The sequence below is a fragment of the Neolamprologus brichardi genome, chromosome 2 (genome assembly GCF_056152115.1).
Source record: "Neolamprologus brichardi isolate AB-2024 chromosome 2, ASM5615211v1, whole genome shotgun sequence".
In the NCBI taxonomy this organism is placed as follows: Eukaryota; Metazoa; Chordata; class Actinopteri; order Cichliformes; family Cichlidae; genus Neolamprologus; species Neolamprologus brichardi.
In genome coordinates this window covers 6,889,551-6,916,632 of record NC_142105.1, presented here as the reverse complement: position 1 = coordinate 6,916,632, position 27,082 = coordinate 6,889,551, and the positions used below count along the sequence as shown (strand labels likewise).

Below are 27,082 nucleotides of genomic sequence, written 5' to 3'. Positions count from 1 at the left end.
GAATTACTGCACAAGACAGAAATACTAAACTGCGAAAGAGGAAAAAAAGTGTGCAAGCTCTTCAGCAGTACAGCAGGAGAGGGGTTAGGAGTAGCGTTTATGAGAATAAACGAGATTTCCTGAACTGAGAGCATTCCAAGGGCGCCGGTGGTCTCGGCTTGCCAAAAGGCAAGACGACACATGCTGGAGATGTCTGCCAGGTAGCAGAGCACAAAGAGCCCTCATTTCCTCCCTACCCCTCCCTTACTCCCTCCTTTCCACCCCACGCACACCTCCCTCTCCCATCCTCATGTCTCTTTTGCTTTTGCTCCATGCCAACTGCAGGAAGAATATTTAAAAACACACACAAACCGAGATGTGTTGGATACAAGCAATAACACAAAAGAACAAGCAATGTCTCACTAAATATTTTAATTTTAAGTTTTTAAGTGTGTGAATATGAGAAATATGTTGCCTTTTAACCAGAAAATAAATTTTCTTTGCAGAAAACTCGCGTCTAGGCTTGGATAACCAAATTGTGGCCCTGCAGGATTTTTTCTATATCTGGTTGGACTGGAGGCTTTTTTGTGATGATATTCTTGGATGCACACATGTGTAAGCTGACACTAATACAGCCCTTGAAGTTTGATACTTGCCTGGGGATCCTGCTCCCCCAGTCCCCAAACACACAAACACACACACACGCAGCTTCCCAGAGCTCATCCATCCCTCGGTGGTATCTCATTTCTTGTTTGCAAAGACATACTCACACACTTTATTTTGCTACTGCAGTTTTACTAACCTGCAGGTCAAAACTCTCACTCTGCATTCTCATTACCAAATCTTGGAAACGTTACCGGGACAGGAAAGAGCGATTCTCAAACAGCGAATCATACCAAAAAATAGAATAAGTGGTAAATGCAACAAAAAAAAAAAAAACCTTATCTCTACATGAAAACAGCATTTTGAAGCACAGCTATCAACAGCTCCGCTCGGCTTCAGTAGGACACTGAACTGTGGCAGCAGGGCTCTATTTAGAACTGTGCAGTCAGGAAAAAACAGTGAATAAGCTCTAATCCTTTAAGACAGCACCAATAGAGATTCCATCATGCTTGGCTCGTCACGAGAGGAGAGCAAAGCTTGGGAGATGATAACGTCAGGCCAACACAAAATAAAATATGGCCTGTTTTGACTGCCTGGCTTATAGTCGGTCTTTTAGCTAAGGGTAGTTTCCTGTTGAGTGGAGGCATGGCTCAGGTGGAGGTTTCTACTAAAGAAAGGGCAAAACAAAAGGTATTCACAGAGAGAAACTGAGGATCCTCCGATGCCCTGTTGTGAGGCCACATAACAAAGACTGAAATGTTTTGAGTGTTCAAGAGAGGCTTTCGATACTTAAGTGAAGAAAGCCTTAATGTACAGTCTTTATGGAAGAAGGAATTAAGAGGTATTCATAAGAGCCAACACACAGAAGCAAAAGCACAGCATGGTTCAGACGTACGCATTTCAAAAGCTTTTCATTAGGTTACTTCACCTTTGAGTCAGATTAGCCATGAAAAAATCAAAATAACCAGTATAATAATTTATTTGACTGTGAGAAAAATATAATAATTCACAACAATTTGGATTTCAGATGCTGCTGATATGTTTTAAGGTAAAAAAGTTCCCTTAAAAAAGGAAAACGGGCTAACAACAGAGCAAAATTGGCCTAAGGAAGCCTGTGATACCTTTAGAATCTCTGGTAAAAGAAGACATTTCCAACTGCTTCCTTATTTCCCAAAAGGTCGCCATAACGGACGGATCTGCATATTTGATTTGGCACAAATTTTATACCAGATGCCTTCCTGATGATTTCTCTGGGCTTGGAAACCACACTGAGCGCAGTGACCCCCTGAGCCTGGGTTTTGTGTCTCCTTCCTGAATTGAAACCAGGACTCTTTCATGTGCAAGGCAACCATTCAAACGCTCCAGTATAGTTACTAAATGTACCTTGAGGTGGGTTTCCATGATTAATATGGAATTTGGCCATTCACACTTAACTGGCAGTCTAAAAATGATCAGGGGAAATATAAACATTTACGGCTTCTAGATTCGCAGAGACGATGATTTGCAGTCGGCATATCTACCACTGTCACGAATGCAGATTGCAGTTATTATTAGATAACTTATTTGATGCTTTTTCATTTCACGAGGTGGGAGATTCTACCATTTTGGTTCGCTAAACAGGTGATAACAAAAGCAGAAACCAGCACAATGACCTGCACAGATGAATGGAAAGCCACAACAGACACAGAAGCACTGAATGCAGCAGAGAGAAAGAGAGGGGAGGAAAAAAAAATCAAAGCTACACTTAACTAATGCCTGAATATTTAACAAGTGGCCCACTAATTACAGTCTGGTGGAATTCATCTGTGATTACAATTAGCAACATCCAGACTGGCTGGGAAAACACTGGCAGATGTTCAGGCTGCTCGAACTGGCGTGATGTCAAGTGTTTACTTTGTATGACTCCTGCTAAAGCCCGGTAGGCCACAGAACGGCTTAATGAATGGACTTTGATCAACATGCTCCATATACTTGGTCAAACCTAGGGCCAGGTGCACTGATATACACATGAAATGAGAATATACTTTTTCTTTTGATCTGATTACAAAATACAAATGTTTAACTTTGTGGATCTTGGATTAGAAAGGACCACAGATAGCTACAATTATGAATGAATAAAAAGTTACACATTTATAAGGTCAGTTACGGTACTACAAGAGCACAGAGATTCATGTGTCCTCACGTTTCCAGTGCCAGACATCATGTGGTGTGACTTTTTGGGCCAAATCAAAAAACTCTAGGCATAACAGTTACATTAATTTATAGAGACAACGGTGCACAAAGCATCATCATTACATGCTTTTAAATAATATAACAAGTACACTACTCCTTCCACCCTAAGCTCATTTTTATGTGCCAAAATGTATTCTGTGTCACATAAAACATGCGACTGTTACCAGCCACAGAAGGAATTTATTTTATAACATTAAAGGCTTCTTACACGATCCTCTAAGCACCAAAGGCGTTTTAACACTTTTGAACATTTTCATTCCTTTACTTTAAAGTAGGATCGACAAGTTTTGAAAAGAATTGTCAAGAGTCTTGGCCCGTGTCAGTTTTGGCCCCATCTCCTGTTCAGAAGCTACACTACAGCACAAGAGGAAGACTTTGAGAAGGAGGAGTCCGTAAACATGAGAGGGCAGAAAATCGAATACATAACGGTTAGTGACTAAAACACACTGTGATCTGGTGGGAAACAGGTTTCAAACGCTGGAAAATGTCAACAACAAAAAGGCTCGATGACAAATGGATGCCACTGGGACGCTGTGTACTCTACTTGTGACTCAACGGGGATCATTTTTGAGTCATAAATAATCTTTGGGTTTTTGTAAAATAGAAAGAGGAAACTGGTGTAGGTGGAAATTTGTAAGTTGCTGGGTGCACCAACACAATACTTATAAAATATAAATATTAAAAACACTCTCATGTCTAATAACAGCAGAAATTGTTGACTTGTTGAAGGATAAACTCACCCACTGTAATTTCCCCTACAGTACTGAACAGCAACGTAGACATGCCGCCCTTTCAATTCTAATTCTGCTGCCTCTGTTTTGTTGTGGCCCCTTGATCAGATAAGAGCCCAGTTGGTAACTTCTGGTCACAAACAAAGACCCATCTGCTAGCAATCTTCTCCGCTGTAAGTAGCCCTGCCTCCTGATAGCATGGATAAAGCCTAGCACACATTAGGGCAAACAAATGGGCTTTTCAGTGAAACAACAGACCAACACTATCTTTCTGAGACAAAGTAACCCATGGGTTCACAGCAAAGACAAACTGTAATGGGGAAAAAAAAAACTATCAAAGCATCATTTTACCGACTAGAAAAGGGGCTTCTGGTTTGTGAGTGTGTGTTTGTGTGTACAATAAACAAGATGGACAGCTGCTCGACAAACAGAGTGACAGGGGGTTCTTCCTACTAGATCAGCCTGGATAAATATTCCTGGTGGTGCTAATCAATCACCGCAGCTCAGTCATAGTGGGTCAGAGGTGGGCCTGGGTGATTGGCGCAATACAAAGAAAAGAGGAAGTGGGAGAGTTTTTTTTTCTTCTTAAGCTGGAGGGGGCAACGGGGGTAGGATGGTGGTGTTTGGTGACACGTCATCATGACTGCTTTATGACATTTCTTACACAGACCCTTTTTGTGCATGTTTGGGACGAGAACAGGTTGTCCCCGTTTGTATGTTTTTTTGACAAGGTAATAATGCACATTCACTTTATTCATGCTGGGTGCCTGGGGGCATGTGGTTAGATATCTACGGAGTTAAGCATCAGGTTACGCTATAAGATTTCTGAAGGGTTTATGATTGCAGTGTACCTATCGCACATATTTAACACAGAAACATAAATCCACTGTTAGGCTTGAGAATCAAATCAACTGCAGGCATCTACAGTTTAACTCCTAATAGTGTGTAAGAAACTGTATGCATATTAAGATAATCTGTTGTTTTATGATGAAGAAATGCAACACATACATGACAATTTACTGAAAGAAAACAATGGAAAAATCTAAATCTAAATATAGTAATCAATAAATTGGTCTTTGGTTGGGTAATTTCATAAGCAGCAGTAAGTAAGGCTGATTTAAACGTGTTAATGTCAACATATTTCTATACTAACCTCCTAGGACCTGGCATCCACATATGTGGGCATCACATTTTGGGTTATTTAGACCAAAATACTCAAACACCCACTTACGAGGACATTATACTGCTTCTGTTCTATCTAAATTTAAACAAATGTGGAGCTCATTTTTCTTAGAAACAAAAATTAGGTAAAAAAATAAAAAATATCTGGTAATTCTTTGTTTTTACATTCTTCAGGTCAAATATCCCAATCAGCTCAAATATCAAAGAGAAATAAAAAATGCATGCCGTGGAAGAGTTCGGGTCTTAGGAGGTTAATTTAAGTAGAGATGGCACGATACCACTTTTTTGTGTCCGATACAGATACCGATATCATAAATTTGGATATCTGCCAATACCGATATGAATCCGATATAGTGTGTTTTTTAATCAACAAAAATGTTTTTTTAATATCTTGCTGCTTTTTGTATAAGTTCATACTCAAGTTAAAAAACAACAACACTAAAGCTATTCTGTTATACCTGTATGTAAAAAAAACACACTGCACCCAAAATATTTCATAGATCAGCAACACTGATCAATCTAATAAAGTTAAACCTGCACCATCCTTCCTATTCTGGTATTTTAAAGAGTACTTAGCAGAAATATTAAGCAACCTAACTAATAGGGTTACAAACTCCCAGCAAAAGAAAGTAGGGAACCACCCTCTTCCTCATGATGCTTAATCAATGTAATCAACTTTAATTTGATGCAGGGTGAAAAAAATTCACAGAAATAAATTATTTTTCAAGAATAATTAAATAGATTCAACATCTTTCTTCAACAGAATTGCAGAATTCACAGATGGTACTTTCCCAAAGGAAAAAGTACTACAGCTTACTAGGGTATATTAGACTTAACAGTTACTATATACAGTAATGGACTTCTATACATTTTACATCAGATTAAAACTTTGGGTGTAAGATTCAGATAATTATTAAATAATTAAAAGCTAGATATTTTAAATGAGAATAAGAAAGAAAAGTATGTCTTTGTGCCCCCTTTTCCCTGTCCATGCCCTATCGGCCCCCCTGGCTAAACTTTGCTAGATCCGCCCCTGCACAGTTACCAGCCGTCAGCTGCGTAGAAAAAGATCCTGGTCTAGAAAGTAATATTAAATAAATTCTAACAACAGCTTATCAAGCTTAATAGTGCTGCTGTTGTTCAGCCTGGTTTCCTCTTTCTGGTGCAAAGTGGGCCAAAAACAAAGAAGAGAGACGGACTCGCGACAGAAAAGCCGATCAGCTGATCATTAAGCAGTTTCACGATTGAAGTAGCAGAGGGAGGAAGAGAGAAGAGGCAGTTGCTCTATATATCGGTTGTTAAGCTTAACGCGGGAATGCTTTACAAACATTCAGAGATGAACTTACACACTTGCTTTACTTCTATCGGAGATAACTTCCTGGGAGATAAAATGTTTGCTAGCAGGCTACAAATACACACAGCCGCTCTATCACGTGACCACACTGCTCTGACTGCTACGGTTATGAGCCGAGTTACGCAGTGTCGCAATTTTTTTGAGGTGCTTTTTTGATATTTAATGGATCGGATTACATTTTTTATTTCTCTCCGATATCCGATCCAGTAATTTAGGTCAGTATCGGACCGATACCGATACGTAATATCGGATCGGTCCATCTCTAAATTTAAGTGAAATCATAAATCATGGATCATTACAATCAGGTGACAACATGTTTTGATTATGCCATCATGACATGATATGCTAGAATCCTGCGTCCCATTTGCCTCGGAGCTGGGAGGGACATCACTCCCAAGTAAGGAAAAAGCAAAGAAAATCGGGATTTATTTTACTCCTTAGCAAAGTAAATCCATCCATTTGTGCATCTCAGAGCATCACTCTAAGAGCATTTTTAAGGAAAGAGATGCCAATTTCATTTTTTCCAAAAGAGCTGATAAGAACCATGTGGGAATCTATATTTAAATGATTATATTGTTGCTAAACTGCCTCCTCAATATACACTTACCAAAGATGTGTTGCAGGTCTTTAACTGACTAAATGAAAAACAATATTGACACAGACATTAAATGGAGAGCACTAAAACAACCGGATAAAAAAAACTAAAACCTAAAATGCTGTGTAGGAGCTGTTGAGAGATGGACAACAGCCCTGCTCCTTTCAAGCTAAAATAAACGCCACTTTCCCCACTCTCTTTATCTCGCCATCCCACTCAATCTGTCCGTCAAACAGCTGAGGCCCCCGGGAGGCCTCCGCTGCACCTCTAACAGCCCACAATAACTTCATTGACACTGAGGCGTCCCATTAATCTTCATTTGTCCTATCATATCCTGCCATTGGCATGGAAATGTCTGCCCATCTCCGGCTTGAAGTGACAGACAGCGCCGGTGGTGGCGAATGAGCTGTAAAGAAGGGCAGGGTGTTAAAATAGTAAGGGGTGAATGTGGGGTGCCTGTCTGTCCATTTGGCAGCTTCCGTTCCCCATTCAGATGACTTGAACCTATGAAAACACACACGTTACACATGCAAGCACGCACACACACTGTGTCGGGGGATACTGCCAGCAGGAGGTAATCTGATTTCTCAGCTGCACGGGGGACCACTTCCTGAGAGGGAGGCCAGCTTGTACAAGGACGCCTGGGGTTTCCCATCTGTGCATCCAGGGGCTTGATCCCCCCCCCCCCAATTTTTTTTTTTAAATCTCTTTCTTTTAGACACACACATACACACTCTCACAGTTCTATGCTTAGTCTGTTTCTTTAGCAGTGATACCACTAAAAAGCGTCTGAATTGAGACTGCAATCAGTTGTTGCTGAAATTTACTGTTTTACCACAGTGATGGATCAATTTTCCACAAGTGGGCTGTTTGAGCAGCATGTTATCAAAAAGTGCTTACCAGTTTATAACAACTAATCAATATATAAAAAAGTGTATTGATCTGTTGATCTGTTGCTGGTTGGAAGAACAACAGCTTTATGTAATTTTCTTCCTGTTTACTTTCAGTTAGGGATGCAACGATACCAATTTTTTCAAACCGATACGATACCGATACTTGGATCTGAGTACTTGCCGATACTGAGTACAAAAACCGATACTTCTACCACACACACACACACACTGCCCGTGGATTTTCTCTTGACATTTTTCATCGCTTTTCCAAAACCTGAGTTAAAGTTGGCTGTTCTGGTCCACACTGCTGACATTTTGTTTAGCCTAGCTACAGCAGCCTCCAGTTTCTCTTTTTTATCTGGAGCCGCCAGTCTCACTCGTCTAACCCTGTGCCTGTTTAGCACGGGATGTCCCCCTAGTGACCAATCTAAAAAACTACAACAGAAATGACCAGCCACCCTCTGACTAATGAAATAAGTTAGTATCGGTTCATGGTATCGGTTAACTTTTACGAGTATGAGTAAACACACATTTTACAGTATCGGCCCCGATACCCGATACCAGTATCGGTATCGGTGCATCCCTACTTTCAGTAATATTTTAATGCTTGCCATGTTAAATTAGGACATGATACCTTCTTTTAAAATGGGTAACATCAAAGTATTTTTTAAACTCAATATCGGAGGACACCCTACTGCAAAAAAAGCAGAAGAAAAACTGAGAAAGGGCTGCCTGTGCTGAAGCTTACAGAGCACGGTGACATTCTCCTTTCCTGTGTCCTTCTTAATAAGGCACAGGCTCAGTCTTTGATCAGCACTCAGAAAATTTCATTAAAACAGAGATGGGTGGATACCAAACAAAGGTTTTGTGGAGAAAAGAGAAAGGAGGAGATAAAAGCGGAGGAACGCTAAAGGAGAAAAGACGGGAGTATGATCTTCAAATTGTCAAGGAGAGGAAGTAGAAATGACAATGAGACAAATGTTTGACCTTTACTGAGTTTTAAATAAAGCAAATTAAACGTGAAGGTAAAATGGTTGTAGATGTTTAGCGGCTTGGCTTGAGCTCCCAATCACTAATGCTCCCAATCCCCGGAGGCTAAAATGAAACGAAGAATTTATTATATTTGATGACCTCATCATATTACAGCCTAATTTCTAATCAGATATGTGAATTGGTTTGGGTCAGAAAGAGGACAAAAAAAATGCTTTGGCAGCAGTTATTCCACCAAAGTAAACTAAAAGGGTAGAAGCATGAAGGTAGATTGAGTTACTTAAAACAATTTATTATGAACGCAACTGAAACCATATAAAGTGCACCACGACGCACTAATGGCATCAGCATCCAAAGAGCAAGTCACAGAAGACGGATCGGAGCAAGCGGCCTTTAACCTTATCAATCACGTACAACAAAGTAAGGGAGGGAGAGGAGTAGACAAGGGAGACAAACTAAACATCTCCTCGAGCTTATCAATCATGGACCAAAGAGGAGGATGGAGAGATGAAGACAGAGAGCCGGCGTCTGTTTACCTTATCGATCATGTCAGGCCGGTTGGTGGCAGCCAGAACGGTGACGTCTCTGAGCTGCTCGATGCCGTCCATCTCTGTCAGGAGCTGAGCCAGGACCCGGTCCCCTACACCACTGGAACCAGAGGAGCTGAAAGCATGGAGAAGCACAGAAGATAGATGAGCGAAAGAAGATGGAAAAGAGAGAAGAAAGCGATGTGTGGCTGGATGATTAAATGGATAACGGAGACAGGAAAGGACGTATATAAATTACCTCGAATCGGGTGAAAAACTTAATTATTGAATTACTGAGTGTTAAGTGAAGTACAGCTAAATGATGGATGGGAAGGGAGGAAGAACACCATGACCTGTAAAGGTATAAACGTGGAAAGGAGGAAATGCACAGAAAAGAAATACTCGGAGCAATGAGAGTAAAGGATAAGGGATAATGAAGTTACATGCGTGATGGATGAATGGGAAGATAAATGATCGAGATATGTAGACGAATTCATCCTTTTTCTCTCAGGAGTGCAGTACAACACATGCTGAAAAACTTTATCATCCATCACAATATTTACAATTCTACATAATCAGGAAAATTTGCCAGTTCTTGAGTACTTGAAGGGAACATTTGACATTCGGCGAGCAGACACTTTCATTAGCACAATACTTCTTTCAAAAAAACTGGCAGCAAAAGCGAGCTCTCTTGCCAATGACGTATTAAACTGAACTCAAAACAAGGCAGCAGAAAACAGGCAATCCCTCTATAATAAAGCAGCTCTTCTTTGGTTGTTAAATACGTCCCTTTGTTTGGACTTGTGAATATCGTGCCTCACCTGAAGTCAATGTGATGAAGACACGATCTATGCAAATATTTCATGTAATTCAAAAGTAAACCAAAGTATTGAGATGTTCTACTGAAAATGAGTCAGAGAAGGGTAAAAGAATGAAAGATGGGCTGTTCCCTTTCACCTAAATGGAGCAAAATTTAAAGATCGAGCAGCTTCCAAATGTTAAAGGGGTCAGTGAATGAGTAAGGTCAGCTATCTGAGGCTACCTGAACATCCAGGAACATTTTTTACCAAACAAAACTTTATACATTGCAGTGACGGACCACTTCGTCCATTGCAACAGTGGGACAGAAGAACTGCATAATAGCACATCGACAGCTGTATCGTAAAAAACAAAAAAAGCTCATCGTTGCATTAGTCACTGTATAACAAGGTGGTTATTTTCCATAACACAGTGCAGACAGCTATCCCTCCAAGCTCAAACACACACACACAGTCTCTGTTGACAGGGCCAGCGGAAGTGCCAGACGTCATTAGCACAGACAAGGCTGCAGAGGAACACAAAAGAGCTCTGTCACTGAGATATGAAGGGAGACAGAAAAGGGGGTGGGGGGAAGGGGGAGAGACAAAGTTTGGGCGAGGGGAGATGCCAAGGAAGCTGCAATGAATTGGGATGGCAGCTTGAAGAGAAAAGTAGCGAAGGCGCAAGATGAGAAAAGTTATCATGGGAAAATAAACAGAAAAAAGTCAGGAGGAGGAGAAAAAGAGAAAGTGAACAAAAAACAAGCTGAGGATGGGACGATAAAAGCAAAACAGAGAAAAAAGGAAAATAGAAATAAAAAGGAAAGCATTAAAAGGTGCTATTATGTGGAAAAAAAACTTATCAGAAGTAAAACCAATCACTCTCTGCTTCTCAAATTTGGCTTCTGTTTCCATCTTTCTTCAATTTTCTTCATTTCATTTCACCAGTTTAGACTCGTGGCAGGTAGGCTGACAGATTTACAGGTGTTTGTCCTGCTCGAAAAAAAAAACCCCAATCTCTCACGCGCGCACGGGCTCACAATCCAGCAAAGACTACCTGGTTGTGTCAACAGTTTTAAATTCTTGCCGGCATGCGCGAGGCACTTCATTGATTAAACATGGCAGGAAGTGAACGCCAATAAATAACCTTTACAGATCAGCGCTAAGTGCATTTTTAAAACAGTGAGTGGGCTCAAGGCACGCATCCAGGCGAACGTCGATCGTTGCCACCTCGCAGTAGGTTCTCGTTGAGATCAATCACAAAATTGGACATCGAGATAATGAGAAAGCGAGGCTCAATCATATCGTGAGAGCAAAAATGCTCGTCAGTCCCACTGGCAAATGGATGAATCAAAGTTGCAATAGTATATCCTGTATGCTGATTGCAGCGCAAGAGCCAAGACTGCATTATAAGTCACAAGCTCTAAAGCTCAGCCTAGTGAAAGGCCTAGCTTATCAAGTCTAAGAACTAAGGTCAAGGGAATATAAGATGTTAAAAATTCAACATCTCGTAAGCGGAAGCCCGTTAACAAAAGTACAGTTATCAAAATATGTTTTGTCTTAGAAGCAGAATGTGATGCTTTGACAAAGGGCCCACTCACAAAGGTTACAAAGACTGCCCATTGGCCTTTCTCTGCTCCTTCCTACAACTTAGTTTCATCGGTTGGTTTAACCAGGAAGCTTGCTGCATATTTGGCCTTCCCCATCTGCCGTGGAAGGGCACAATGAAGTGTTTGTGCGCCTCCGGCCTGTGTCCTCTGTCCGCCCCCCCTCCCCTCCCCCCCGTCCTCTTTCCTTTAAGCCACAGATGTTCCCAGTGCCATCCCACTAAAGCTCCTCCAGACAAGACTGTGTTCTGTGTTCACCGGGAGTGAAAAGCCGCAAAAGTTTGAGGAGACACGGCGAGAACTGAGTGGCTGGCTTGGATAGTGCAGTCATGCAGACTTCCTGGGATGTTTGCGCTAACCGTCATATGAATTAACTGTGAGATCTGCGGGGGGGTCAAAGATTAAGGCTGGTGAAGTAAAGCCGACCACAGTGATGATTGTGCATCATCGTGACTGGACAAGGAATGAACAGAGCAGAGGAGGAAAGGGGGGGGAGGGATTATTATGTACGAAGGCTATGAAAAGAACATACTGTACCTTCCTCTTTCACTTGCGAGAGCATCAATCTCGTCAAAGAAGACGATGGAGGGAGCGACGGCCCTCGCCTTCCGAAACACCTGCAAGCAGCGTCAGCAACAATAGAAAGGAGGAAAACAGGACAAATGTTTAACCGGACTTGTGAATCACACCCAACCAGAAGTGCGCACAAACATACAGAGGAAATACAACACTCATTAATGCCATGAATTACATCTCAGGTCATCCTTTCATTGCGTAAACAACCAAAAATATCCAGAGCATGGACGGAGGAAATAAAGAGGCCAGGAAATCAACTCAGTGTGCAAAACTTTCTGCTTACACAACTTATATATATACGTATATGTATATGATAACAAACAAGGATGTTAAATGCACATACCTCTCTCACAGCTCGTTCAGACTCCCCAACATATTTACTCAGTAATTCTGGGCCCTGAAAGAAACGTTTAAAGCGATTTAAAGGTATTCAAGCTAGTCTTAAACGTGACATATTTACTACCTGAAATGCTAAATTATATTAACTAATACTCAAAACACTTTGATGTGGGTTTTATTCTGTCCAGAAAGAATTCATTTGCCTTAATTTCTAGCACCTTTATGGCTAATCATTCCTTTTTTTATCCTGAAGCTTCATCTGGTGGCAGTCCTGTTAGCATAGCTGTTTAAACTGTGACCACACAGCAGCTGCTTCTTTGTCACATCTTTTGCAGGCTACAAAGAGCCCGGTGAAAAACAAACAATGATAATACAGCGTGTAAGAATGTTACAGATTACAGCAGTGCGTGCACGTGTGTGTGAGTGCGTACCTCCACAGTACTCTTTCGATGTTTACTGGACACTGTGTACTGCTTTATGCAACACCTGTGGTTCACTTGGCAAATAAACAGTACTGTTTGCTGCTGCGGCCTCCCTTGTTACTGTTAGTACAATAGTGCTACCGGTACCTACTATGAACGCCGCTATAACTGTAGCTGGCATCACAACCTACCAAATTACATCTCGGGCTCATTCTCACAGATAAAATTTAAGGTTTGTAACCAAAACCAAACACTGCATTGGCTCAGCCAGATCAAAACTGTGTGCAGGACAGCAGCCAAATTTGTCAAGGTTTTAACCCAGCCTTGCTGACAGTGATAAATGAGCATTTTATTTCCATTTAGTTGCAGTTTCTTCCAACTGGAAGACACTAATTCCTCCAGATACCACTGCTACTAAGACCACATCCACACTCTGCTGGTTATGTTTGAGAGGATACTTTTTTCCCCTCTTCATTTTTGGCCTCCTGTCAGCCTAAAACCAGAGATGTTTGAAAATGGTTTCTTGAGTTTTCCCTCACAGCTTGGACAGTTACATCTGGGTTTTTACAAGAAGCATGGAATATACTTCTTAGATATGTTTAAATGCTCTGCAGTAGCAAATCAACTAATACTGCACTAGGAAAGCATCTAACGCGTTCGACGTCAGTATGCTATTGAAGAGCATCGATCAGAGAGACGTTTGGCGTAACAAACAACCTGCTTGTTCAAATAGATAATTACTGTAAAGCATACGCTTGTTATTTCCTGACAAAATAGGAGGCGATTAAGCCATTTCCGGCATTTCATTGTGGCTGAGGAAATTGTGGACGCTAAAAAATGTACTCACTTCATTTAATTCTACTTAAACTGCTATCACGACTAATTTTACTCAAATTACTACAAAATAAACCTCCAGTTCTCTCTCTTCTTCTTAACTTCCTAGTCCTTTTCTGCCTCATATCTCCCTTGCTCAGAGCAGATAAACATCCACTCAAACCTCAGAAGAACTTCCTCCACTGCAATCCACCCTTTCAACGCCTCTGGGCTCACCGAGGAGACGACACTTAACTCCCAGCCCCTTTGTCTCCTGCAGTAAGTGAGGAGGTTGACTCATTAATCCCTGGTTCCTCACTCTCTGTTGTAGAGCCAAAGGGTGGACATGGTGAGTTTAAAACCATTGACACTGTAGAGATATGAGCGCTCTCCGTATGTGTGTGTTAGTGTGCACGTACGCATCTGCGGATTTGAGCGTATTTGAGTGGCTGCAGCGAGAGGAAACTAAAATTGACAAGATGATAATAGGGCTTTTCACACAGAGGAAACAGACTGAGCCTTAAAGTATCCACATTTAAATCTGGATAAAGTATCTATGTCAAAGCAACCGCTACTCTGGAAAAACCTGATAGTGTTATTTCAGATGGTGAGAGTGGCTTTCAGCAGGAGGGACAGGATGTTTTTACCCTTCTCACTGAGCAGATTCTTTTTGTGACGACTTGAAACTTGCAGCACAAGATTCTAATGAAACTCTTAAAAAAAAAAAAAGCAGTAACTTTGTATCAAATGCTAAAAATAGTCACCGGGACTAATGTGCGTGCACAGACATTAAACAACTCGGATTCCTCTGGATTATATTTGCTCCATTAAAATGCTATTGCACATTGAACCTGATTATTGTAATTAGGAAACAGCACGTTTTGTAATATTCAGGGGAATATTTGTTTTTAGAGTAAGTGTAGCAACATTTTTGGTTTCTACAGTGCTACCCTTTGTTTTTCACCAACTGCCATAAACGTTGCATCCTCGACCTGAACATCATGCCAAAAGGAGCACTGCCTTCCGTCGATCCCAGAGGTTTGCGACAGGATTTGATTCGGGTAAAGACGTTGCAGTTCACATCTAGATTTGCTCCTGGCTTAATGGTTCCAGTTGAGAGCTTCTGTCTTGGCTTCTTGTCTTCATGGCAACATTCTTTAAAAATATTCACTGATAACAATTCAGCAAGCTGATCAATCAATCTCTGTCAACCGTGCTCGGAGGGAAGCGAGGCTAACGTGGCAGAGACGATGGAGTGATGAATGAAAGAGGATAAACACGGGGTCAAAGGGCAAGCAAGGAAGCTCTGTGCAGAGGAAGCTGGCCCGCCAATCTGCCTTCAGGTCATTAGGGAAACATCACCACTGCTACTTCAACACAAATGATATCTCAGTGTTCATTTAACTCTCACATCTCACTGACAGCCTAGAGATAAATGTCAGTTAAGTGGAGTTCCCATCTGCGTTTGTGGTTTCCTTTTAATGCAATTATCTGACAAATCATATGGCCCCGTGTGTGTTTAATGGTACTAAGAGCCCATTTTACTAGTGAGTGCTCATTGTTTTGGTGATTGAAATTTTAGTATTTGCTTCTTGCATCTTCATTGCACTTATTAGCTGGTATCTGTGTCTATCCAACGCACCCGTACAGTCTTTGGATGAAGGAGGTGATCTACACATTAGCTAATAACTTAGCACTAACCTTCTTGTCTAAATAGGGCAACATCTGCCTCCAAAAAACAAATATGATACGACTGATTGATTTCATTGTAGTAATTTCTTTTTTTTGTATACAATCTATGCTAAAAACATGGAGTTGTGAAGCAGGTAACTTGGTGCAAACATCTTTAAATTTCAGTGAAGATATGAAACACAACTGTTCAACACATGCACGTTAAAGGGAGGTAATTTCACTAAGTTCTTCCAGTTGGTTTCTGAGGGAATGACAATGCAACCTACATAAACAATGCTGTTACTGAGGTTCTGCTAAAAAGGCTTGAACTGGGAGTTGAGATTGACTCAACAAATCACCCATCATCTAACTAATGGCTGAGTCATATGCAGTGTTTTGGCAGAGCACTCAACCAAGAATATGATATGAACAGGCACATCTGTAAAACATTATTTGTTCATATTTATGTATGAAAGTTTGGAAAAAACAGCAAGCTTTTGCCCAGTGCCTTTTTTGATTTCAACTCATCATCCATTGCATAACAGAAAAGCACAATTCTCTATTAAATCTCATCTAAAGAAAGGTAGCAAAGGATTATTCTTAAGATTTCATGGAGAAAACTCACTTTAATAGCCAGAAAGTTGAGCCCACTTTCATTAGCCAGAGCCTTGGCAATCATGGTCTTCGAGCAGCCCGGAGGCCCATAGAGAAGAACGCCTTTAGGTGGCTGGATCCCCATGCGGGTGAAGGCCTCTGGGTGCTTCAGGGGCCACTCCACTGCCTGCTTCAGTTTTAGCTTCACTTCTTCCATCCCACCCACATCTGACCAGCGGACCTGGAACGAGGGAATGAAGTAATACAGTGTTTTTTGTTTTTTGAGGGGGAGAGGGTAAATAGTTACAAATGTAGTTTAATAATGCAGCTCTCTAACAAGTTACCGAAACCAAGGCATGTTCTCTTTATCCCAAATGACTTTCAAAATAAAATACCTCACACACTAATAACAAACCTTTTGTTATAAATGTTCAAGGAATGAAAAATAAATTCCATCCATCCATCCATTCGCTTCCACTTCTCCTTTTTCAGGGTCGCGGGGGGCACTGGAGCCTATCCCAGCTGTCGTAGGGCGAGAGGCGGGGTACATGCAGTTTGTGGGGATAGGTTAATTGATTGATCCAAATTGCCACATAGGTGTAAATGCGGGAGTGAATGTGAGCGTGAATGGTTGTCTGTCTCTGTGTGTTAGCCCTGCGACAGACTGGCGACCTTTCCAGGGTGTACCCCGCCTCTCGCCCCACGACAGCTGGGATAGGCTGAAAAATAAATTCAAAAATAAATTTCAGAACATTTAGTATAGGTAATACAACAAATATTTAGTGTTTCATCTTTAGACTGTTTTAAGCCTTCAGCTGTTATCATGTTGTGAAAGTACTCTTCTATCCCCTTGCATTTACGTCTCAATGATAAAATTGACAATGAGTCAAAATGACGATCTTTCAAGTTGAATTTTATTTTGGGAAAGAGGACCAAGTTGCAGGGAGGAGAAAAATTTGGTGAGTAAGGTACAGTAAGAGAAGATTCTGTTGATGTGGCCAAAAAAACAACAACTTGTGTTTGCAATTTGTTGTACATGACAGCATGATGGCTTGCTTCTGTTCTGCTGAGTGTCCTCCCTCAGATACCCAGGATTGGGTAATGTATTAGGAACAAAAGGATGTCATTTCGTGGACGTACAAACATGTGTTTGTCTGCATGGCTCCTGGAAAGGCTAAAGTCCAACCTGGTGGCGTCAGTTAGGCTGAAGCATAATGCCCCAGAGGTTTTCCATTGGCAAGCATGGTGGCAATTCTTTCATTCTCCAGGAACTGCCTGCATACTTTCACCACATGAGGTCAGGCATTGCCATGCACCAGGAGGAACCCAGGACCCAGTGTACTAGTGTATCTGAAAATGGGTCCAAGGATTTCATGTGTGTCTAGACTGTACAGCTCCGTGCGTTCCTCCATGGATATGCCTTCCCAGACCATCACTGACCCACCACCAAACTGGTCATGCTGATCAAGGCTACAGGCGGTTTAATGTTCTCCACAGCCTCTCCAGACCCTTTTATGCCTGTCACATGTGCTCAAAGTGAAGGTGATCTGTGAAAAGCACAGGGCACTAGCGGTACACGCACCTATTCTGGTATTTTATGGCAAATGCCATTTGCCACAATGCCAGGCTGTGAGCACAGCACCCTCTTGAGGACGTCAGGCTCTCAGGCCGACCTCACAAAGTTTGTTTCTGTTTCTTTTGTCTGTCATATTCACACCAGTGGGATCCAGGTATCGCCTCATGCTACCTCATAATACCATTGACTATATTTTTAAAAAAAAAGCTTTCAGAAAAGATGAGCAGGGAGAAAATATCAGTGCCCTCCAACTGTAAAACCATTCCTGTTGCGGAGACTGTCTCACTGTTGCCCCTCTAGTACACCTGTTGCTAATTTCATTAACACCAAAGCAGCTGAAAGTGATTATAAACCCTCTTTGACACTGACCAGATCAACATCCAGAGGTTTAATTGATCTGATGCTAGACTCTGCATATAACACTTATCAGTGAACAGGCAATCGAAGAGAAGTTAAAGAAGAAAAAGAGGCAATCTTAGTATTCGCTGAAGCAGATTTAGAAGAGTCTGGAATCCAGTCAAAATGTTGACTAAAACAGCTCTGGTTCAACGCAATCAATCACCCAAACAATAACATGCAATCAAACAAACTATATATGTATCTCACTGGCAGAGGACGAGAGTGCCCAAACTCTAATAAATGCTCATCATTAGTCCTTTATTCCAATAAAAAGCTCAGACTCACATCATACACTTTCATGTGCAGCAGCTCAAATACAAACACATCGCCAACAAGAAGTGCAACAGACCAAATAAACTCTGATTGCACACTGATGTCACTGACGTTCTCATGTAACCCACAGGAAGACCTTTTTAACTTTCTGACCACACGAGTAAATTGCAAAGAATGTCAAGTTCTTCCAAACTGTTGACAGGGGTCGGGTGGAGAGGAGAGAAATATAAAAGCATATTTGGAAAGAGATGGAGGAATTGAGGGCTTGGATTGGGGAGACTCTGCACAGAGTGAACAACAACAGAGCGAGTCTGCCAACAGCTGTCTGTCTGACAGATGGAAGGAGGGAGGAAGGGAGGGAGAGGGTCCGGCAGTGAACAACCGGAGGAGATAAAGCAGATAAGGAGAGAGCCTCATCCAAAAGCCTCTAAAGCCTTCCTGTCTCTTTCTTCGTTACCAATTCTTTCTTCCTTATGTTTCACCTCTTATGCTTCTTTCGGTCTGCATCTCCTCTCATTCTTTTTTTCCCCATCTCCTTTTAGATCCACTTTCCCCCACTCATTCCTTCCTGTTTTACTTCTGTCTTTATCTATCGCACTGCTTTTCTGTCCTCCCACACTTGGATTTCTCTTATTACATTCACATGAACGAAAGAGAGAAACCAGGTTTTTTAGGAAGTCAAACAATGTGTCCATATGCAATGTAGTACAGCTGGATACTGTAAAATCTACACACAGTAGTTCAGAAATAGCTCCTCTGCTTCTAAGCTTATTTTGTGTACTGGTGATATAAGATGGTGCCACCAGCAGGGGCACCTTCAGATTTTTTTTCATAAGGGTGGCCATACGAGGATCACTAAAAATATTGGGGTGGCACACGCTGTGCCACCAACCTTCTGTCTGTGTGTGTAAAAATATAAATAACAAGTTAATGTTTCAACTCATTGTAGGATGCCTTCCTCTCTTGTGCTCATGTTTATTAAAAATATTACTAACATAGGACAGTCTTGCCAGGATGGGCCAGTGCCCCCCCTGGCCCCTCCTTGGTGGCACCTCTGGCCCTACCAAACGTGTTTCTGCATGTATTATACATTTGTACCTTTAGACTGACTGTTAAAATAAACAGACAGGCTCTAGTTAAACAGTTTTCAGTTCAAGTGCCACAGGTCTGAATTTCACAAATAATCTAAATGCAGAAAACACTCTGAATACTGAAAACTTTGAATTCTTTGAATTCAACAATGCGATGTGACATGTGAGAGTAAAATTCAACTGGAAGCCAGTGCAAAGTGCATTCAAAATGTTCCTTGATCCTGCACATGGTCAAGCTCCTCCTCAAAGTTATTTTCTTCTGCATCTCTGGAGAGCTTCCATCACTACTAAACCACAAACTTGGGCAGGACCAGGGCAACTGTTGCTAATCACCAGCACTACTTGCCAGATTTAGCTCCCCAGAACTTCATCCACTTTCCCAAAATGAAATTCAAATTGAGGGGTCGAGGTTTGATACAGCGAAGGAGATCCAGTGCGTACTGCAGAGGCACAAATGTGAGTGGTCAGGATGGGGCTTACAGGGAGCAATCTGAAAGTAACAGCTGTGCTGGAAGTGCCGCGGTGCCACGCACGGAAACAAATTCAAACCAGATATGGCTTTTTCTTCACATTAGGAGGCAGAAAACTCTATCCTCTCACCCCGTGATGTAGATATTGTTCGTCTCCACAACAAAACAAGGTTCCACTGAACTCTTCATTACTAAACACAAGTCATTCAAGCACCACCTGTTGAGCACCAGTCAAATTTTCTAAAAAAGAAGGTAACCTTGTTACTGTCAACAAGTGCAAAAGCTATTTACATCTACCTTCCTACCTTCTCTTCCCACAGCTTTCTATTTTTTATATCTCTCCACTCATTCCTTTTTCCTCACTTGACCTTCTCACTATCACCCTCTCTCTACTCTGCCTTAAATACATGCTCAAATCTCTGTCCCTTCCCCTCTTTTTTTCCTTTTTACTTCCTACTCTCTCCTCACAAGCTTGTCCCCCCTCACCCTCCCTACTGCCCTCCATCCAAAGGTAACACATCCCAGGCCACCGGCGCCGTCTCCGGGGAACAGAGCACCTAATGGAAACCTGGCGTCTGGCCACATACTGTAAATACCGAACAATTTATGGACAGCGCTAAGCGAGTGAGAGAGAGAGGGTAACGGATGGTTGGAGGGGAGGGAGGCGAGGAAAGGAAAAGAGAGAAAACAGTGCTGCAGAGATGAGAAGATAAGCCGAAAGTAGGTAAGCAAAGCAAAATGCCCATTTGAAGCCCTAGAGAGTAATGAAATGAAATAAAAAGTGAGATAAGGTCATCTGTAAAACACGGGAGATTGAGGGAACAGGTGAGCATGATTAAGACAAGTAGATAAAAATGGAGGCAGACAAAAAACTTTAAAAAAAAGAAAGAAAGAAAAACACAAAAGGAGGTTTTTGTGACATACATTAGACAACATTTATAAAAGAAATAATTAGAAGGCAAAAAATGATAACTGAGCAGCTTTGTGCTACCGATGATATTTAAAGCGAATGACGTGAATTCTCCAACTTTGTGCCTCGGCTTTTACTTTTTGCCAAGTTTTGCAGTGTTTATGCAGTCATTCAAACTGAAATAGTATCATTACTTTATGATGTTTTGCAACTCCAAGAAATTATATTAGACAATAAGGGAACAATAAATCAGCTGGATATTACTTTTGGTGAAAAAAGGCAAAAAATTGCAGGGATGGTCCAAACATTTTTCCTGGCCTCATTGGCTGCATTTATTATTTACATGTATGAGTGCAGCATCGGGTCACAAGAGAAGATTAAAAGTTTTCTAGAACCTTGCAGTTTTCCTGGAAGTTTAGGTCCCTGAGAGTTTTCGATGATTACGCTGATGACACAGGTAGACGCATATTAAAATTGGCTGGAGGTAAAATGAGTGAACATTTCCTTTTCAACTGCGCCAAACAACGAACAGCTGCTAGGGTCAAATGCAGAGAAAAAGCATGCAAGCCTCCAAATTAGCAGCCACATCCACAGGCGTTTAATTACAAATCAATTATTCCCATGTTTCTATCAAAGAAGCAGATGTGCAACACAACTTTATGCACTCATCTTCCCCCCGTTTTTTTGCAGCATTTTTTAGTTGCCTCTGCAGACTTAATGGAGTCATTGTAAGAAATAACAATAAAAAGTCACATTAAGTGTAAGCTGCCTTTTGTCACGAATGAAGTGTTTGTGGAATTAGAAGGCAATGTTTTGACTCACACCTCGCTCTGCTGTGTTTCCCCCCCCTTCTTCCCTCTCTTCCTTTTTGTACGAGACCCAGTTATTATCTTTTACTGTTGTTTTCTGAACTTTACAAGGGGCCTTCTCAAGCTCGGGTCCTTTGATGGGGCTGAGAGGAGGGGTGTGGGGGACTTCACAGACAAAAAAAAAAAGTCAAGAGAGACAAGGAGTATGTTTAAAAAGAAGAATAATAGGCTTGTTATACAGCTGCCAAATAAAAATATTAAAGCCAGGCTATAAAGTGGAAGATGTTCATTAAAAAAAAAACTGGGTAAACTGAGATAGTTTGAAGAATTTCTCATCACAGAGCAAACAAAGGATTAAATCAAACTTCTGATTTATTTAATCATAAATAAATGGTAAATTGAGAGGCATATTCTGTAAAATCTCTAGATCTGTGATCTGAGAAGGTTTCGGAGGAACTCGAGGCATGTATTTATCCGGCACCACTGGAAGTTTCTTATATAAAATGGATTAGAAACAAATGTTTGCACTCATGTGGATATAATCAAGTCCGGGGCTCTGCGGCTGCCCTTTCAGCTGAGCTGTGCAAGGAGAGGAGAAAAAAAAAATCCAAACTCAAACTCACTCCTCTCTTGTTTCCAGGAACCGGCCACAAGGACTGAATGTCTCTGGGCGAGCTCAGTGCAGAGTGCTGCAGAGAGAAAGGGGGAGGCGGGTGGAGGTGAAGGGATAGGAAGGACGTTTCTTCTTCTTCTCGCTTTCTCTTTTTTTGGCTGCTGGCAGGAACCGTTAGCGACCCGATCTGCTTTCAATTACCGGTGGAGGATGATGTTAGCCCTCTTCCTGTCCGTTATGTCTTGCACATGCAAACTCCAAAACATCCTGGAGTCTCACCACTGTCCTCTCATCTCTCCTTCCCCTCTGTCCCTCCCCTCCTTTGCTCCTTTTTTCTCCCTTCATCCACTAAGAACAAGTGATTCATCTTCATTGTAGCGGAGGGTAAAATGGCCACGGGGTCATTTCCACTCTTCCTCAGCCTGACCCTCATCTGCTGGTAATTCAGTGGTCAGAGAGTAGTTAAGGGATTGTTTCATGAGCATTAAAAAGGGACAATAAAATACACAGAAAGACCGCTGCTGCTGCTCTCTTTGAGCTTTCCTCACGATTCTGTTTAGTTTAGAGATTTTCATCCTCCTATCGATGAAACAAAGATCGAATGAAACAAACCAGACTACTTCCTCTCATCATCTCATCCAGACTGTGTCATTATGAATGATGCCATAAATAAGTCAAGTATGTGAAGAGAAGGCCTCTTAATTTTTCCCAGACTACTCTTTGACATCCAGCTCCAGTTGAAAATGAACAAACAAAAGTCTTCATGCGTTTCTATGTCCACAAGTGAGTACAAGCCCAGCCTCAGAGCTCTATCCCTTTAGATTTAACCTGGCACTAACTGACACTTTCATAATAACAATCTGTTAAATGTCATGAAGTTGACATAGTGAGAATTTCAAAGGCATAGCTCATGACTTGGACGGTAGCGTGCCTCCCAACCGGAGGTTTAAGCTGATCGATCCCCAGAAACTCTTAAGATATGAAATTAATATGTTTATATTCAGGAGCAATACATTAAAAACAAATTACTGACCACCTTTCAGAGCATTTCAAATCCTGCTATGTGGTACAGATCATCCTAGAAGTTTGTGCTCCGGTTTTTGTGAGTGAAATTCTTGTGTTAGGGTAGTTATTTGATTAGCACTAATTAGCAAGTATAGTGTCTATACGTCTATGGTTCAGCTGGCTAACCAAGCTTGCTAGCCTTAACTGATAATTGATAACAGCACTCCAGTCTCTCTTCTCATAAGGCGAGAAAGACCTAGAGTGCAGCTGCTCAAATGTTGAGGTTTTGAAATGCAGAGTTGGAAATCAATGTGTGACGTCACCACGATTACGTCTGTTATACAGTTTGTGGACAAGGAATAATCACGTCAGTGAGAGCGGTGATCATAGTGGAACATTTAGCAACTCAAGAACCAGATTTCTTTATGGAGTCAGCAGAGATATCTGTTTAATTTTGTTTTTACGGTGCCTGTGCTTCCTGTCTGTTGCATAGCAGACGTTGCGCTCTCTGACGTTAGCTCGCTTTTTTCTCTTATTTCCTTCTTTTGGCTCTATAACTGGAAGAAAAACACTCAGAAACTGTCACTATAACTGCAGCTTAACTTTCACTCACATTAACAGTTGTTAGCCTATTTCCAAAGGTTAGGAACCATTTCAGGAACTAAGGAACCCAGGAGTTAAATTTAGTCACTATGACATCATTTGATGTTCCTACTCTAACAATTTTACATCATGGACCTACGAGAATGATTAAGGGTGTTTTGACACCTGTAGGTCGTTTACTCCTGTCTGAATCAGTTGATGAGTTTGTAAACTTGTAGCTTTTCCTCATGATTTGGTTTCTTTCCGCACAGAAAAAAATCCAAATGAACTCTGAGCAAACCAAAACGCGTCACTACAAACCATGTGAGAAGGTTCAGTCGGCTCATTGGCCACATGTGTCTGGGGCGGAAGCAACAAAAGTAAATACAGGAAGAAAGTGCTGTGTTCTAGACCAGCGGTCCCCAACCTTTTTTGCGCCACGGACCGGTTTATGCCCGACAATATTTTCATGGACCGGCCTTTAAGGTGTCGCGGATAAATACAACAAAATAAAACTAGTACCGGTACCGAAAAAAAGAAAATTTATTCATAACACACGTGAAAAGACCCAGGAAAACCGAGTTAACGATAAAAACGATAACAAAATAACGCTGAAAACCGATAAAAACCCTGAAAACTATACATTTCACACCTGAGCCTCAACTCTCGCGGCCCGGTACCAAACGACTCACGGATCGGTACCGGTCCGAGGCCCGGGGGTTGGGGTTGACTATTGGAGATCACAGAGGTTTTATATTCACAGCTAGTTGCTAGCCTGTATAGATTTTTGCACATCTATAGTACCTTACCACATTCAGGATACAAAGCAAACGTGGCTACAGGAAGTTTTTTAGCTTAAACTTGTAACATACACCTGGTAGTTGGGTCGGACCGAGACTCTTTTGGAAGAGTTGATTACTGTGTTCACACCTGCACAAACAAACCAGACCAAGGGAGAAAATGAACCAGATTTCAACTGAAATGGACTAAACCCTGCATGTGCGAAAACACCCTACCCTTTGGAGTTCATGCCAAATGCCAAAATAAAAATTCCTGCTAGAACAGGAGCTTAGCTTTATAGTGCAATCTGGAAGCATCAGCTTCTACTAACTCCAAGATCAATATGAGGGGCATTTCTTATAGATGAGTGAATTTTTAAAAAGACATGTTTTTCACCTTTAAGAAGACAGACAGATGAGTCTAAATGAGCTTAAGGCATGAGAGAATGAATGGAAAAAACAAACAAACAGACTAGTTGTGTCAGTTAATGTACCTTGGGGACATCAATAGCAACCTCCCTCATGGCACTGGGCTTCACTACAGACATGGCCCACTGGAGGTCCTGCAGAGTGACCGTCACTGTCCCCATAAGCTGCTGGTCAGACGGTGGTTGATGGGAACCTCCCAGTGCTCGCCTCAGTGCGTGCAAACCTGCACAGAGAAGGTTTACATCAGCTAAATCTGTCACCGAATCAGAAGTGGAAAACAACTTCATGCTGAAGAAAAAAAAAAAGAACTGACTTGACACAGGTTTGACCTGAAGGGAAGCATTTTTTGTTTGACGTTTAACAACTTTAAAAAACGCAACAAAAAAAGAAGCTTTCCCTGAAAACATTCAGGTTGAGATATTATAGAAAAGATGGATCATTTCAAATTCAAAAAGAGTTCTGGATCCACTGCCTAAAAAAGAAATGCTTGTGCCATTTTTCTTCAGTTTCATTCCAAACCCATATGCACCAAGTCCGTTTTTTTAACTCAAACCGTTCAGGCTTGTACTTGCTGTGATGATACACACCTAGTGAATGCAAATCTTAAAATGAACGCTAATTCCCCTTTTGACGGTGAAAATAATTGGGCCTGCAGAGAAAAGTAAGCAGGCAGAAGGAAAGGAGAGTGTAATTGAAGAGCTTAAGGTTTGAATGCCTTTAGTCCGCAACTGAATAAAAAGAATATAAGAAAACAAACACTGATGTGTCACTATCAAAAAATGAGCCTTTGTTTCGCTCTGCAAAAACAGTCAATGCAGAGTGATCTCACGAGGAAAAGAGTCTGGGCCGAGTTAGCTTTTAAAAATTGTGAGGTGATGACTGACATAGAGCACATACTTCTGAAGAAAAGGTTAGAAAAAATTATTTATTTACTGGAAAGGTCATTAAACATGCCTGCTAACCATAGAAAGCCGCTCTGTCTTCTATTGTTGGATGCCGAGCAGCTGCGGTCAAGTGCCTTATTTAGAGGAGGCTAAGCAGCACTTGTAAAGGGAACTTAGTTTTCTTTTTCCTGCTTTTCCACAATCAGTTAACAACCACAGTTGTTATCTGTGTCACGGGGGAAATGAAGATTGATTAAGGATCTTGTTCTGAAGCACGTTCTCAACAAAGGATGTTCTTACACGTTTTGTTTAAACAGAATCTGTTGTTTACTTCAAAGGAGCCTGATGTACTGTACAGGTGAAATTAGAACTGTGCAAACATCGGCGGTGTTACTGCATGAATCGGATCAGTGCACAAGGATTCCAATTGGTCGTGTACAGTTTGCAAAAACCTTCCAATTTACTTAAAGTGTAAAAGATTTGCAAGTAGGTCTAGGGCCAATGCTGCTTGCCATCACTGCTAAAAATGCAAGGAGAAATGCAAAGAGTAAAGCAATGACAGCATGCGAAACGCCATGTGTGGATCAGCTTGCATCCAGCTGTGGAGATTTAACCCCTACAGGTGGGAGGACAGGTCTTCTCTGAGTTAATTACATGCTAAATGTGGCCAATGATTAGTAGTTACAAAACCAGCCCACAACCACGTTTCCAACCCCAGTGTTGGGTAACAGTATATTAAACACACAACCGTTCTCGATGCACATGTGCACATATCACACAAACACACTCTTGGCTTCCTCTTCTGAGCAACAGGGTTAGGGTGGAGGGGGTCTGGATAGGAGACGGAGTGGAGAGGGCTGTAGGGGAACGGACGTGGTCCAGGGCTTAGGGCCAGAGAGCAGACGAGAGGGGATTTACGATCAGACAAGAGTGCATCCTGTTTATATTTTCCAGGACCCGTCTGACTAGGCAAGGGACAGACAGACAGACAGCGAGGGAGAGAGGGGAAGAAGAAGGAGAAATTCAATTATTGGAAACGCATTTGTCTTCGGCCGAGGTCAATGTGTTCCCCAGTCCCGGCTCCCTGGTGTATGATGCATTTTTCACGCTCCTTCAATCTTTATCCCCAAACACCCACCCTACTTCTTACTCTCAATCCCCAGAGCTCTAAACATCCCATCATTCCACCTGGCTGCTGCTTCAGCTCTTCATCTGCGATAATGCTTCGTCCCGGCGCTGCTTAGACTGCAGAAAAACATCTGGTTTGAGTGGAACAGACGAGGCAAGACAGGATAGGATGTGGAAGGAAGCTGGGGCGAGGAGGGAGATGAGGAGCACCAGCCACAACACCATATGC

At 41.7% G+C, this 27,082-nt stretch overlaps 1 protein-coding gene across 1 annotated transcript in view; it reads right to left on the bottom strand.

Moving 5' to 3' along the window:
• afg2a (AAA ATPase AFG2A) overlaps positions 1-27,082 on the bottom strand; it is a 112,634-nt gene that overhangs the window by 64,091 nt on the left and 21,461 nt on the right. The window contains exons 11-15 of the mRNA XM_087846804.1: positions 24,907-25,064; positions 15,937-16,146; positions 12,410-12,463; positions 12,028-12,107; positions 9,096-9,222 (exon numbers count right to left, since the gene is read on the bottom strand). Of these exons, the coding sequence (XP_087702930.1) occupies positions 9,096-9,222; positions 12,028-12,107; positions 12,410-12,463; positions 15,937-16,146; positions 24,907-25,064 (629 nt within the window). The remainder of the gene's footprint in view (positions 1-9,095; positions 9,223-12,027; positions 12,108-12,409; positions 12,464-15,936; positions 16,147-24,906; positions 25,065-27,082) is intronic.